Source organism: Musa acuminata, chromosome BXJ2-9 (genome assembly GCF_036884655.1).
Source record: "Musa acuminata AAA Group cultivar baxijiao chromosome BXJ2-9, Cavendish_Baxijiao_AAA, whole genome shotgun sequence".
In the NCBI taxonomy this organism is placed as follows: Eukaryota; Viridiplantae; Streptophyta; class Magnoliopsida; order Zingiberales; family Musaceae; genus Musa; species Musa acuminata.
Genome location: NC_088346.1, coordinates 1,280,021 through 1,293,720, shown reverse-complemented (window position 1 = coordinate 1,293,720; position 13,700 = coordinate 1,280,021). Strand labels below are relative to the sequence as shown.

Sequence of the window (13,700 nt, the reverse complement as noted above, 5' to 3'; positions counted from 1 at the left end):
TCGGAAGTAAATAAACTTTATATTTATTCCTGCAAATATAAGCTTATCATATAATGTTCTTTATTTAAGGATTGTTTCAACATAAAATACACATTGAGTTGATCATATTTCCTCCACATTGTTATCTTTTCTTTTTTTTCCCAAACGGTAAATAGTGAAAACAAGATCCTATCTTAGAATCTTGACATCAACAATCAAAGATTTTACTCGAAAGACTAGTTTTTGATGATATTTTGAAACCTCAACTTTATTTTAATAAGTGATTTTAAGACACCATTATCACCAAAACAATATCTTAATAGTGTATATAAATTATCAGATAAGATATCAAATTCTCAATCTTTGATTAATGAGTATTTATATCATCATCAGATCAATGCTTTAGGTGTAAAAAAAAAAACAACAACATATCCTTCCTCTTGTGATATAAGTTGGATTTTTTTATTTTTCAATTCTAAAACTAGAGTAATAATATTTAGAAACTGCTTAGATTATATATTCCAACAGGAAGTAGACTGCTATATTTTCCTTCTTCTTAACCACCCTATGTTATAAAGAAAAATAATATTCTCGATTTCAACACAAAATACAAATTGAGTTGCTCATAATTCCCATCCCACACTGCTATCCTTCTTCACATTATATTCCAAGGGTCTGGTGAGCCTACCTGCTTTCTAGATTCATATAGAATCTTCAAGTGATTCACCACAAGTAGGTGGATATCAACTAATGGTGACAATAGGCAGTAATAGACAGAGATAGGACCCCATTGCTAGGCTTTAATGATTCCTATGGGACACCATTAAAAGAACATGCTTATCTCAATACTTTGTCAATAGCTCAGGGGCTCCTTTTTTTTTTTTTTTTTCTCACTATAATTCTCTCTCATCATTCCTGAAGAGACATCATTTTCCTCGCATGGTCAGCTACCTCAGACTATGGTCTCCAAATGGACCCCCCCACCTTGTCACTGTGCCACACAAGCACATACAAGAGAGAGAGAGAGAGAGAGATGTGATGAAAACTGTGATGATATAAGCCACAACCAATCACAGTTGTCGGCAGACTGTAACTGTGCCAATTATGCAACACTGAGTTTGGCCCTAACTTTGGCGCTTTGCTGCACCTGCAGTCACAGCTTGTCTGTGTTTTCTTTCTCCTTTTCTCTGTGTCTTCATCTTTTGATGAGCATGTCAGTTCTACCATATCCAACTATGCAGCATTGTTTAATCCTACTATATTCTCATAGAAGAGAAGACATTCTTCTGATGCATGCCTTCCTCCCCTTCTGGTACAATGATGGTCACTTGTGAACAGAAAGAATTTCCTAAAAAACAATCTTTGGTTAAGACTCCAGCTGTCATAAATGGATGTGCTTGTGAACCTGAATTGTCTTTCTGCCAGGTCACATCCATTCTCATGCATGAGGAATATCAACCTTATCACACCCAACCTCCATCTTTTTTCTTCTAAAAAATATGATACAAGCATAATTATCAACCTTACCTGCTAAGTTGTTTGATATCTTTAAAATTTGTCAGGATTCACGCATTCAACTCATTGTAAGCAGATCCAATATATCATAATTGGACTAATATTTTAAATATAAAAAAATCATTGAATAAAATTTTGAACCATGAATCTTTGATAAGTGGATTAACTACACCCCAACCAGACCAAATATTCTAGTTGTAAGCTCCACAATTTGTTTATTTTTCTATATAATTTGTAGTTTCTAGCAATATTTTTGCACAAGATGAGTTGAATCATTAAGTGTTTTCAGTCATTGTCTTTTTGTAGATCTTCTTTCTAATTGACTTTTTGATTGGTTCCCAATTCTGTAAGTTACTTCTTATACAGCTTGAATTGTAAGGAACAAAAGGAAACAATGAAATTGTTCATATCTGAAATGGTTCTTTTAGGCCTCTCTTTCATACAAACATTCGAGTGTTTAGATTGTCAAATACTTGACTATCTAGAGTTTGTTTCTATCATTTATTTTTTTTATGATCGCCATGATGTTGATTCAATAAAATCTAGTTCAAAAATCCAAGTTTGGTTCATATCAAAACATGCTGACCCTGAAAATCTTTTTTCCATATATATTTTTTCCTATTTGAGAGAACAAGATGAGCAGATAAAGGGAGAGCAGTTCTCATGAATGCCATGAGGTCATGCTTCTCTTCCTGCTCCATGTGGCAGCCTCTTTCCCCTGCTTCTGTTGTCCTGTAGTACAACTCATAAGACTTATTCGGTACTACCTCCCAGGGAACAAGCCAAGTGACTTGCTCAATGTGCCTCTTCTTCTAGGGCACGTCCTTATCCTCCCCCAGTGGATGAGGTGGTGTTAGGACCATGGCCACCTCTTTCTCGTCGTTAAAGTGGGATTCAACTGATCCCTTAATCCCTCGTTGGGCATCAAACACTTTTTTTTTTTCAAGAACAAAAAAAATATTCTATAAATAAAAGCTAAATGGGTTCCATATAACTTTCCTGGTGGACACCACAGCGAACCAAAAAAAAAAATCCAAAGGCAAGAGGTAACTCTCGTAGCCAACTACAAAATTCATCCTCGGTCCTTGCATGATTAGCACTAATTATCCTCAGACCTGACATGGATAATCTCACAATCCAAAGACACTAAAGTACAGACCTGACATGGATAATCTCACAATCCAAAGACACTAAAGTACAAACTTACAAGGCACCTAACATGTAGGCATCTGAAACGTCATATAATTATCAATCTAATATTACTCATATGTCATGTCAACTCTGACACATCGGCCATGTGACCTATATGATCGGCACGATGACACCAACTGTCATGCCTTGACATTCCGAACAATGCTCAACAATCGTACAATCCTGCATGACTGCTCCCGCAGATTAATTCATCAATATCAACGATACCATAGCTCCCCAAAAACACCTCAGAGACGTTAATTGACCTAAAGCTCTTTTTGATCATCTGAATCCTATCTTATGCTTCAACTCTACTAAATTGAAGACTAAAAGAAGCTTTTATCGAACATACCGCTCATGAATCCATTTGTCTTCCAAAATAGACTTGAGCTTAAACCGAAGCTGACTCGGGACATGTTGAAGAATCGAAAACTGTTTTAATAGTGATTTTGCGTCAATCACTCTGAATCAGATTAAGACCGGATGATCCTTGTCAATTGCATGCGCTCGTTAGCGGCTACTTTTGGTCTAACTCCAGCTGGATCTTGCGAACCACTGCCCGCCACCGAAAAAGAACTACGGTGGTCATTGACAGAGGTCAGAATTAGGAAAAGTGGGATTGACGTTTTACTTTGCACTCTTCTAAGATGTGGCTTCACTTGCATTATTTGGATGTGGGAAACTTGACCTTTAGTCAGCCTGTAGCATCTGTTCTGTCACTGTGGATTATGACATCCCACTGACCACTCACACTAAGCATATCCAAATGCACAAGGCATCTATTCATCTTAGAATATGGACCTCATGTCTGATATCCGAGCCCATAGAGAATCCCAACATGCATCAAAACACAACAAATCAATCTCTAGCAAGAAAAGATGAAGCAATTAAAGCAAAATTTATTCAGCCCATGACTATGACAAAGTAGGAAATTAATAACTCCCTCTTATGGCCCAAAGGGTATCATCACTCTGTTTCAATCTATTACTGACAGCAATCCAACCTATTCATGAGTCCCTCCAAACACTAAGGAGGAATTTAAGAGTCTGGGAAACCTAAGGCTATTGTCACAAACTCATTGGACCCTCTCAACATATAAAAGGGGTTATATTAACTTCTTTCTACTCTGTATTTTCCCCCAGAATAACTTTTTCTTTTGCCTTCTATTCATTATTTCTTGTCTCACTCAAACTTTCACTTGGACATTAAACAAAGACTCTATCACCATTTTGATGTTTCATCTTTTCCAATATCACCATCAAAGTTATTCTAATTCTGACGAAAAGCTTATTCAGCTATTCTCCTAATTGAATCACCACATTACATGATTTTATCAAACTGGAAGTAAATAGGGAAGGTACTATCAAGACCTATTAACAACTCTTAAACCTAAATTTCAAATGTTTTCTTCGTGAAAGTTTGCTTACTAAATTAGAGTTCACTAGTGCCAATGTTTATTCGAGTAAATCTTACCTGTTTCCACATGTGGCTAGCCATATGATTAACTTCTGCAATGTACTACAATGAGTCATACTGCAAGTAACGCAAAACCATAGTGCCTAGGTTCTTATCTATCTGATCTCATCCGACCAAGGGGCCACATAACTAAGTAATTTATCTGGTAAGGAAAAACATACAGAACAAGTAACTATTTGTATCTGTATTTAACTCAATAGTAGTCCAACATGTATCTACCAACACCGTCGATATAGCAACAAGTGTTAACTTGAGAGGGATATATAAAAAAAACAGATGAACATAGATGAAAATTTACCAAATTAAATGTTGACAGCCTCAAATGCTGATCTATTATGGGCACAATAAGTTCATCTTACATGAATTAAGAGTCAAAATTTATGAAGCAATCATCCTCAAGATAATTCCTGGATTTGGCATAAAAAACCCAAAATTAGAAACATTACTTGGTCCAGGATGAGCATACCTAATAATGCGCCGACTAGAACCCATTCTAGTAACTGCTCCCAAACCATAAAAGCTGACTTCATAATCTCCTCCAACCATAAGCTCTCCGTGAAATATGTACTTGGTGCATGCTTAAGCAAATCCATACAATAGCAGTAATGCTAATCCACACAGTAACATTTTGAAGTAAACCAAAGAGGAAGTCCTTTCTGCAGAAGGGCAAAAGAATTAACAAATATTTTGTAATTTGTAAGTTAATTGAGATACTGTCTTGTGCAGTTCAAACAGGAAGGGCAAAAGAATTGAAATACTGCAGAAGGGCAAAAGAAGTAATGAATTAAACAAAGAGGCAGCTTAAACTGAAATACTGTCTAGAGTAGGCTGCTTAAGACAAACCTGCTTGAAGAAACTATCAATTTTTGACACACAGAAAACCAAAGCAAATCCAGGTACATCAAAAATGTTGAAATCAGTCACAATAACCATAAAAATTTCAAAATTCTATATCACAATGCTTCACAAAAGAATCAACATCGCTCTCTTAGTAGAAGTACGTTCACCATCGTAAACACTGCATTCAATGCTTACAGTTGTCCAATATCAGGAAAAAAAAAAACTACCATAGAGTATGAATGATTTGTCGATTAACTGCAGAACAAGGGAATTCAAAGAGGCAAGGCTAAGCATGTATTACCATTAACTGAATTCAACAGGAAACAGAAAATGCAACAAAGAAGGCAATTCAGCAAACAGCCAAAAGACATCTGCAACCCCAGTCTTCACTGATTAATCGAATTTTGACCAATAACCAAATCTTGCAGCCATTAAGTAAATGGAGACCATCATCAGTAGCAGCACACTGCTGTGAGGCCTAAAATCTTTTGCATGCTGAATTTATGCTCCAAAGGAAAATGTAAAATCAACAGCAGAAAACTAGTCTAAAGAAATATGAATTTATACCACCATTTTAAAACCTTAACAAACAAGTTCTATAACTTGACCTAAAACTAATCTGGTATTAGTTAAACAACTTGAGAAACCCAACCCATCTCATTTTAACACAACTTGTGTATTGATCCTTGTTGACTAGGTGTAATATAGCACAACTAAACATGAAAGGAACTGTACAGCAAAGATAAAAGGCAAACATGATATCTTTAACCATGAGGATACAGAGAAGGATACGGACGTGGAGAACACTCATGATGCCTCAGTAAATACTGCACAGGTATGTAAGGGAAAAATCTCAATACCATATATGACAAGGTAAAACAGGTACTGACATCATAAAATAGATACGGGACTAGTATTTACGTCATCAAAAAGTGATTGACCTATTTATAATCTTTGCTCCGCCTTCGAGAACGCTGCTCATGATTATATTTGCCATCTTCTCTTGGATTGTAAACCTTGCCTGACGAGTAATAGGTACTGTCTGCAGAAACATTAGAGTAGGTGGCATGATAATCATCATATGAGTCAGAAGGATTGTATCTATCCTCAAACGTGTCCTGTGTCACTGACTCTGATCTATGTCGTCCAAAAGTTCTGTCTCTTTCCTTACTCTTATCTCGTGATATGTGATCGTATTCCCCCCTGGAAGACTTTGATGTTAAAGTTGATTGATTTATGTGATCTCTTGACCTAGAAAAATATCCAGAATTCATACTGTCATATTTACTGCTGGGTGGAACTGCAGCACCATGCTCCTTTTCATGTGCAATTCGGTCACGTGATGAAGCCAAACTTTTGTGAGAGGAAGAGCTGCTAGAACCATAATTCTTCCATCTTTCATGCATAGATTTATCTTGATCTTCCCAATGTTCATGTTGTTCATACTTCAGTTTTGAGTGAGACTTCAGAAAATCTTTGTTCACATTTGATCTATGACTATGAATAGCATCACCATCTAGTGATTCTTTATGACGAGTATTTCTTCTTGCATCTGGATCATCCAAATCACTGGTTTGCAACTTACAAAGATCTGAAATTGCATCATTCTGGGAATCATGGTTGACTGGGAAAATTGCTGCATCAGCAGAGAGTTTTACATTGCATCCGATACCTCCTGCTTGTTTGATTTCCTCCATGTGCTCCTCAATGATGTCCCTTATTACCTTCAGCAACATAAAATCAGAATATGCTAGCCCTTAAATAAAAGTCTAAAATGACAAAAAGAAGCAAATATACAAAAATTAAAAAACTCAATGCATTACAATTAACTTGCATGCACAGGTGAATACACATTTCACATGTACATCAGCAAACATCAACATGACTATAAGGAAAGCAACAAAGTGGGCCTTTAACCATTCCAGTAAGAATGCTCTGAGACAAGAAAGTGAACACAAGATAGACAATCCAGAGATAAAAAGCATGTTGCACGACATAATATAAACAATTAAGTTTTAAACATGTTCTGAACATGATAACACAACAGATCAAAACTAGCAATTTGGGTTAGTTGACGTAGTCATAATACTTGTTACCTATACCCAAGCAGCTATATTTGTCTTCATATTAAGAAAATGACTATTTATGGATCTGGATGCATGATTAAGAACTCACTGAAATTTTTATTTACAAGTTAAAAAAAAATCAGGATGCTGGAAGTCACAATATAAGTAGTAGTCTTCACACATTCTTCATTTTAGAATGACACAACACAAATGATTGAAATTCATTTATGTTACCAAATTTATTAATGCATACCTCTGTTGGATTTCGCTTTGCCTTCTTGCCACGATATGACATTCTTCTCCTTTTGTAATCTCTTTCCTCAGCTAGTAGCTCTTCTCTTGTCTTGGCTTTCCCAAGATCCTAAACAAAAAAATGAAAAAAAAAAAAAATAAGGGTCTCAACTAACCTACTCATCATCAGGTGATCGGCTTTGTATACCTAAAAGGTTGAGACTGTTAAGAATACATGTACAGGAATTATCACAAACACTAAACAATATTCCTCAGCTGCAAAAGTACTAACATAATGTATGTAAGCTCACATTCATATATAATCATTCATCTTTTAATATTGTAAAATAAGTTATGAATATCATACTTGAAAAACTAGTTATTTTTACACCTCAAACTCTATGCTTAAAACATGCCAAAAAGATAATGTTTTCTTCTCCTCAGAATGCACAAGAAAATTACAGAAAATAATATAAAATTTGAAGGCATACAAAATGTATATATTGTGGTATATATTGTGTTTTTTAGTTAAACATATGCTGAGTCCACAGATTATCAAGAGTTAATGTAAACTTTTTCCCTCTCCATGCATGCAAAATTCCATCTGCAGATTTGACAAGATACTTCTGATGACCATCACCTCAAAGCTTCTATTATGTCATAGCTTTACTCAATCCTCTAAACATGTGGATTGCATCTACAAGGACAATAGTGTCCTGCCTATGGAGACTGTTATGAATTACACATTAAAAAAAAGGAAATGAATATTTGTAGGTACATTTGTATCAATGTACTCATACTAAAGCAGATATAGAGACCAAGCTACATGTGCAACATAATAATATACATGTATCAGACTACAAACATGATAACTAGAAGCACCTTATTGTGCTTTTTCCTCGTGTTCTTTTTTGGCAGTTGTGGCGGGGTGTGTTGTAGGCTTTACTTGGCTGTGGCTTGTGTTATTTGTGCCTTGAAGATATGGGGCACATACAATCATACATCAAAAAACCTCTCATTTCGCCGCTAACTAGCCCAGATGAACATGATCGGTTAGCTAGATTAGCAAACATACAAAAAAGGGATTGAAATTAATTAGCTAGGTTGGTAATATCCAAACCAGTTACCTTGAAGCTGAACCTAACACAGCCTGTGATATGATATTTTGTTATGATCTAACCCTCTCCCAAACCAACACCTGTGAGGGCTCGTACAACCACTAAGAAATTCATGAAGATGAGTTTTGATAAGTTTTAGACCAGGAGAGGAAGGAAGAAACCTGGGCGGTCCAAAGATGGATTTCTTATCCAAATAGTCCTAACGTCCTTCACATAAAGGAAAGAGCACAATGTAACTATCGAAAGGAGAATTCAGCACTTTTTTCTGTGAGTCCTGAAATCACCATACAACTACAAATCGAGGGGAAGGAAGACTTCAAAATGCTTTGTCAACCTGACTTCCAAGTAGAATAGGATAATACACTATTGATTATATTGTTACTTCTGAAGTAATTACCATAGTTAATCTTAGTAGCTATTTTGATGAATCAAAAGAGCCCTTTTTAGAATCTAATTAGTATTCCTAGGGTCCTAATATGGGTATATGACGTAGTAGAGCGGTGTTTGATAGATAGGTAAGGAGATAAACGGATGACAGAGAACGGACGCACCATTAACAAAACACAAAGTTCTAATCAACCAACATGCTGTTTGATACTGATAAGATGAATATTATATGGTCAATGAGAGAGAGGAAGAAGAAAGAAAGAACGGGAGAGAAGACAGGAATAGGTAAAAGGAGCTACCAATACAAATCAAATAAAAAATCAGGCCTTTTTTACAATTCAACCCAACTCAATTGTTTAATTTATCGAATATTTATTCAAAGGATCCAATGGTCTCCATGATTTGGACTGTAGAACAAAAATATAAAATAAACCAATTACTATCTCATCCAGAGAATATACCCTACCCGAACCCTAACAAGACACAAATTAACTAGAATACGTGTGGCACTTATTGAGCAAACCATGAATGAATCATTGCACAGTTCGTGGCAGGTGGTCAGTGAACAGCGACATACTGTGTAATAAGGTAGGCTCTCCTACTCTTCTCTACCCTCTCTGGCTGGGGGCATCGAGCAACATGATGGCCAGCTCATTGAGCAAACCACACATGGGTCATTGCAGAGTCAGTGGCAGGTGGTAGGTGGACAGTTATGCACTGTGTAATAAAGTAGGCTCTCCTGCTCTTCTCTACCCTCTCTAGCTGGGGGCATCAAGCAACATGATGGCCTGCTCCTCTTGTTTTTATTTAGTTGACACCATAGTCACCCCTTTCTACACTTGGGACTCCATACTATCCAACACACACCTTTCTCTTGCTTCTTCAATTAGCCTAGATTTCCTAACAAGCCCCCATCAATTGAGCAAAGAAGTAAATAACTAATGACGCTAATCCTCCACACCCATTTCTTCACATTCTTGTTCATTTTATCCTAATAACCACTCACCAAGCCCCATAGCACCCCCTCAGTCAAAGAAAGTAGTGAATCACTAAACAGTTAACATAATTTTAATGAGAAAAAGGTATAAAAAGAAACAATACATCAACATCAACACCAACAAAATCTTAAGTCCCAATTATTTGGGATTGGCTAGATGAATCTTTTACAGCCATTGAGATTTGTAAAAAATCATATATTTAGTTAAGTTTAAAATATTTAAATCTTTATTTATTGTTTCTATTAAGCTATTTTTTAGTCTTTCACTATCTCTCCTCGTAACACTAACATTATTTTTACTTCATGATTAAAAGTATTTTTTTTTCTATCTTTCCTAGTAACTCCGCATATTCATCTCAACATTCTCATCTTGACAATACAAACTTTTTGTACATGTTATTGTTTAATTGTCCAACACTTAGATCCATAAAGTATTGTTGTTCTCTATAGCAAAAAACAATATGAAAAAAATATAATTTAGAATATAAAAAAGATAATATAACAAAATAAGGCATTTGTTAAATTCTCGTGCTTCATAGGACAACTTGACAACATAAGCCTACCTTAACGTGTAATTACATTGAAAAATTCATCAAAATCATATTACACATGGCATGACAAAACATATCCATGTGTAAGATAAAAGTCAATGCATAATTCACCTGGTTTTGTGCTCGATGCCAAAAGAGCCCATCATGTTCCAGAACAGGCCTATAATTGGGGCGCTTTCCACGTTCTTCAAAACCTCTTGCTAATGCATACGAGTGTTCCAGTATTCTGAACAAAACAAAAAGATATATCATAGTGAAATGCTATAAAATAAAAGCAATCTTCATGATTCTGGTAACCATTTTTACTTTTTAGACATAGTAATGAAACATCTCATTGAAATGTGTAATGAATAAGGATCAAAAGACCTGAAATGCTAACACATCAAAAATATTTGTTCTAGTTGATGCATACATCTATATTAAACACACTTTTCATTATCTCCAAATCAGTTACAGTAGGGAGATATTGAAGCTTGTTTGATGGAAGTAGAAAATGACTAAAGATGAATCTGTCAGTAGAAGGCAATGATGAATTAGATATTCAGTAAACTTCCCATAAGACTCATAGGTTACCTCAAGGTGATAGTTAACAATTTCTGTGTGTATAAACAGCTTCCACAACCTTTATCCTCTTGTCGTACTCTCATATTTGTAGTTTCTCTCGTTCTATTCTCATATGGTGCAAAAAGAGTGCTTCCCATAGACATGAAGGTGTCAAGTGTCAAAACAATCTAACAAGAAGAAATTGTGAAACAGGTACACTTCTATATAATATAGATGTGTTTAATATCCCTCTCTATTCCTTGATACCTTAACATATGTTCTTTGCATCCATCTTCTAGAAACGAAAGCATCAAAGAATCTTTCTCGACTCTACAATCTTCGGCTCTTATTTTTACTCCTCTAAGGTTTATGTTACAAAATTCCGAAGAGAAGTGTTTTCCCTCAAAAACTTCTTTTCTAGTGTTTGTTTGATGGCAAATCTTAAAACGATCTGAACTAATGTTTTCCCTAATGTCTCTAAATAATTAATTGTTCATTTTCCTTTTTTTTGTGTATAAAACAAAAAAGGCAGCACAAGCACATGGATCTCGTCTTTGTACACAATCTCAACTTTAGAGGTTTTCATGACTCAAACTTTAGTCACCATGTACAGTGCATAAGAGTACTGCCAATATAGCACCTACCGACGATAAATGTATGTCACTTAACTATGCTAGTAGGAAGGTTGTTTCAATTAGTCCACCCTTAGTCACATTGGAGCCAAACTCACTTACACCAAGGCGCACTCTTAAAACTTCTCCACAACCTCCTTCCTGAAACTTTTCAAGATATTTTTCCAAAAGAGGAGGTACTTTTGTCTATATCCTGACTACACAACAAAGTGAAGAGAACAGTTTTGTGTCTCCTCTTCCTGCAACCTAATTGACTTATCTTTGTTTTCTATGGTAAAGAATTTTTTATTTTCCTTGCAATTAAGTCATTCCCAAGCAAGATCCAATACAAAATGTTTTCATCTTGATCTTTTAACACTGCCCTTTCATTCTTTGGTGCTAGTTTAATTGTTTGTTATTTTTATACCTAAGTTTTTCTCCAATAAAAATAAATTCATTCTCTAAAGGAATTAGACTATACATTATCAATATTTTGTAAAAATGATATATACATGTCTTGTCAGTTGCCTATGTTTTATAACTCTACATGTACAGAACATTTTAAGACCCACAACATGTTACCTTTTTTTTCCAAAGTCTCTTTATTCTTTCTTCTCTTGCCTGATAGAAAATTTTGTCTATTCCATAATCATAAATTTCCACATTTTCAATTTTGTTGAGCAAATATGTAATATTGATCTGGCGCTCATAAAAAATGAACAGAACTATCACAAAACATTTCTCGAAAATTAAGGGGCAAAAAGGTCATAAGCCTGGACTCAGGACAAAGGCAAGCATAGGAATGACATGTTAGGTGAAAAGAAACACATAATAGAAGCAAGAATAAATCATACAGCTGAGACTTGGAGTGTGGCTGGGAAAATCGTAGGGCCTTGATCCTTTTCTCCAACAAGGATTTCTCATGCAATGCAGCGACTGCAGCAGCAACCTGAGAAACAAAGACTTGGCCCCTACTAGCATCTTTGGAAGGATTTTCTAGTTTCATGTCTTCATATGATTTGTACTCATCAGACCCACACCTTGTATCATCAACACAAGCATCATTGATAACAATGCTACCATCGTTTTCCATATTTTCTCTGCGTAAACTAGTTAACATCAAGCTAGACCCAGTTTGCACCAGTGACTCCTTGAGCATTCCAGTTGCGAATAACTTAGAATTCATCTCCCCATACAGAATTGACATCTGAGATGCCAACCAACGGAAGCTTCTCACCAATCTAGGACACTCAAAATTAAGAGACTTCGGATCACAAAGCCGCTTGTTGTCCAAAAACAACTTGAGTGAGGAACAAGCTTCTCTTCCAATAACTTTCAAGCATAATTTCAGAAGTAGATATATATGTTCCCGCATGGCAACATCGATCACGATCCCAAATTGAGGTGAATTTGAGATCACCCACCTCTTTAACAACCCACGTTCCTCGACCAAATTCAAGCTCGACATGACACGAAGTACCGTATAAGAGTAAGAAACCGGGAAGTCATTCCACGCCTCCACCTCACATCTCAACGCCCAATACTCGGATGGAAGGATTCGAATCTTACCTTCCCCGAGAACCCAACTTTCTCCATCACGATCGCTCGCAAAGTTGGCGCACTCCGCGGATAAGATTCCAGGTAGAGTGAAGGTCGTGGCGACATCGGGCTCCGGTGTGGTCACGACCGCGGGGCAATCCTTGTAGAAGAAGCCGGAGCCGAGGTCCCCGAGCTGGGAATCGAGAGAAAAGCAAAGGTCGGCGTCGGGGGCAGGGAGGGACTGGACGAAGGAATTCTCCGTCCGGAGCTCGGCCTCGGACTTGAGGGAGCCGGGATAGCGTAGGGCGTCGAGGAAGCCGAGGTCAAGGAGAGGGGTGCCGGGAGCGGAGGCGCATAGGAGGAAGTGGCGGAAGAGAGACTCCGGCGGCATGCGGTGGTTGCGGTCGTAAGGGCATCGGCAGAAGCCATCGCCAGCGGCAGCAGCGGAGGAAGGGGGGAGGGATAGGAAGTCGGAGACGGACTTGAGGGTGGACTCAGCGAGTGTGGCGAGGTCGGTGAGTAGGGAAATGACGGTCGGGAGATCGGCAGCGCGAGGGATCGAGATGGGATCTGGACTAGGGCTAGGGTTTTGAGGAGCAAGTGGAGCGGGATGACGAAGGAACGAGAAGAGAGGAGGATCCATTGGAAAAGGGGAA

The 13,700-nt window shown here is 36.9% G+C and overlaps 1 protein-coding gene across 12 annotated transcripts; it reads right to left on the bottom strand.

Moving 5' to 3' along the window:
• Positions 1-2,558: 2,558 nt before the first annotated feature.
• LOC135584005 (U11/U12 small nuclear ribonucleoprotein 48 kDa protein-like) lies at positions 2,559-13,700 on the bottom strand. 12 transcript variants are annotated; one of them, XM_065124052.1, is made up of 7 exons: positions 12,360-13,700; positions 10,463-10,577; positions 7,321-7,428; positions 6,278-6,725; positions 6,133-6,204; positions 5,923-6,043; positions 4,426-5,828 (listed from the first exon to the last, which is right to left on the bottom strand). In XM_065124052.1, exons 1-6 carry the CDS (start codon positions 13,685-13,687, stop codon positions 5,943-5,945), a joined length of 2,172 nt encoding a protein of 723 aa, XP_064980124.1. In that variant the 5' UTR covers positions 13,688-13,700; the 3' UTR covers positions 4,426-5,828; positions 5,923-5,942. The 12 variants fall into 12 exon arrangements, 9 of the variants coding, with proteins under 9 accessions (XP_064980124.1, XP_064980126.1, XP_064980125.1 ...); XM_065124054.1 differs by having other exon boundaries at positions 4,426-4,817; XM_065124053.1 differs by having other exon boundaries at positions 5,943-6,043.

What these genes read in the sequence shown, in the direction of transcription:
- LOC135584005 (XM_065124046.1), bottom strand. Translation starts at nt 13,687, where the DNA reads ATGGATCCTCCTCTCTTCTCGTTCCTTCGTCATCCCGCTCCACTTGCT. An exon ending in CCACACTCCAAGTCTCAGCT is followed by an intron (nt 10,578 to 12,359) that starts GTATGATTTATT and finishes TGTTTTGTTCAG; the next exon opens with AATACTGGAACACTCGTATG. An exon ending in GGCATCGAGCACAAAACCAG is followed by an intron (nt 7,429 to 10,462) that starts GTGAATTATGCA and finishes TTTTTTGTTTAG; the next exon opens with GATCTTGGGAAAGCCAAGAC.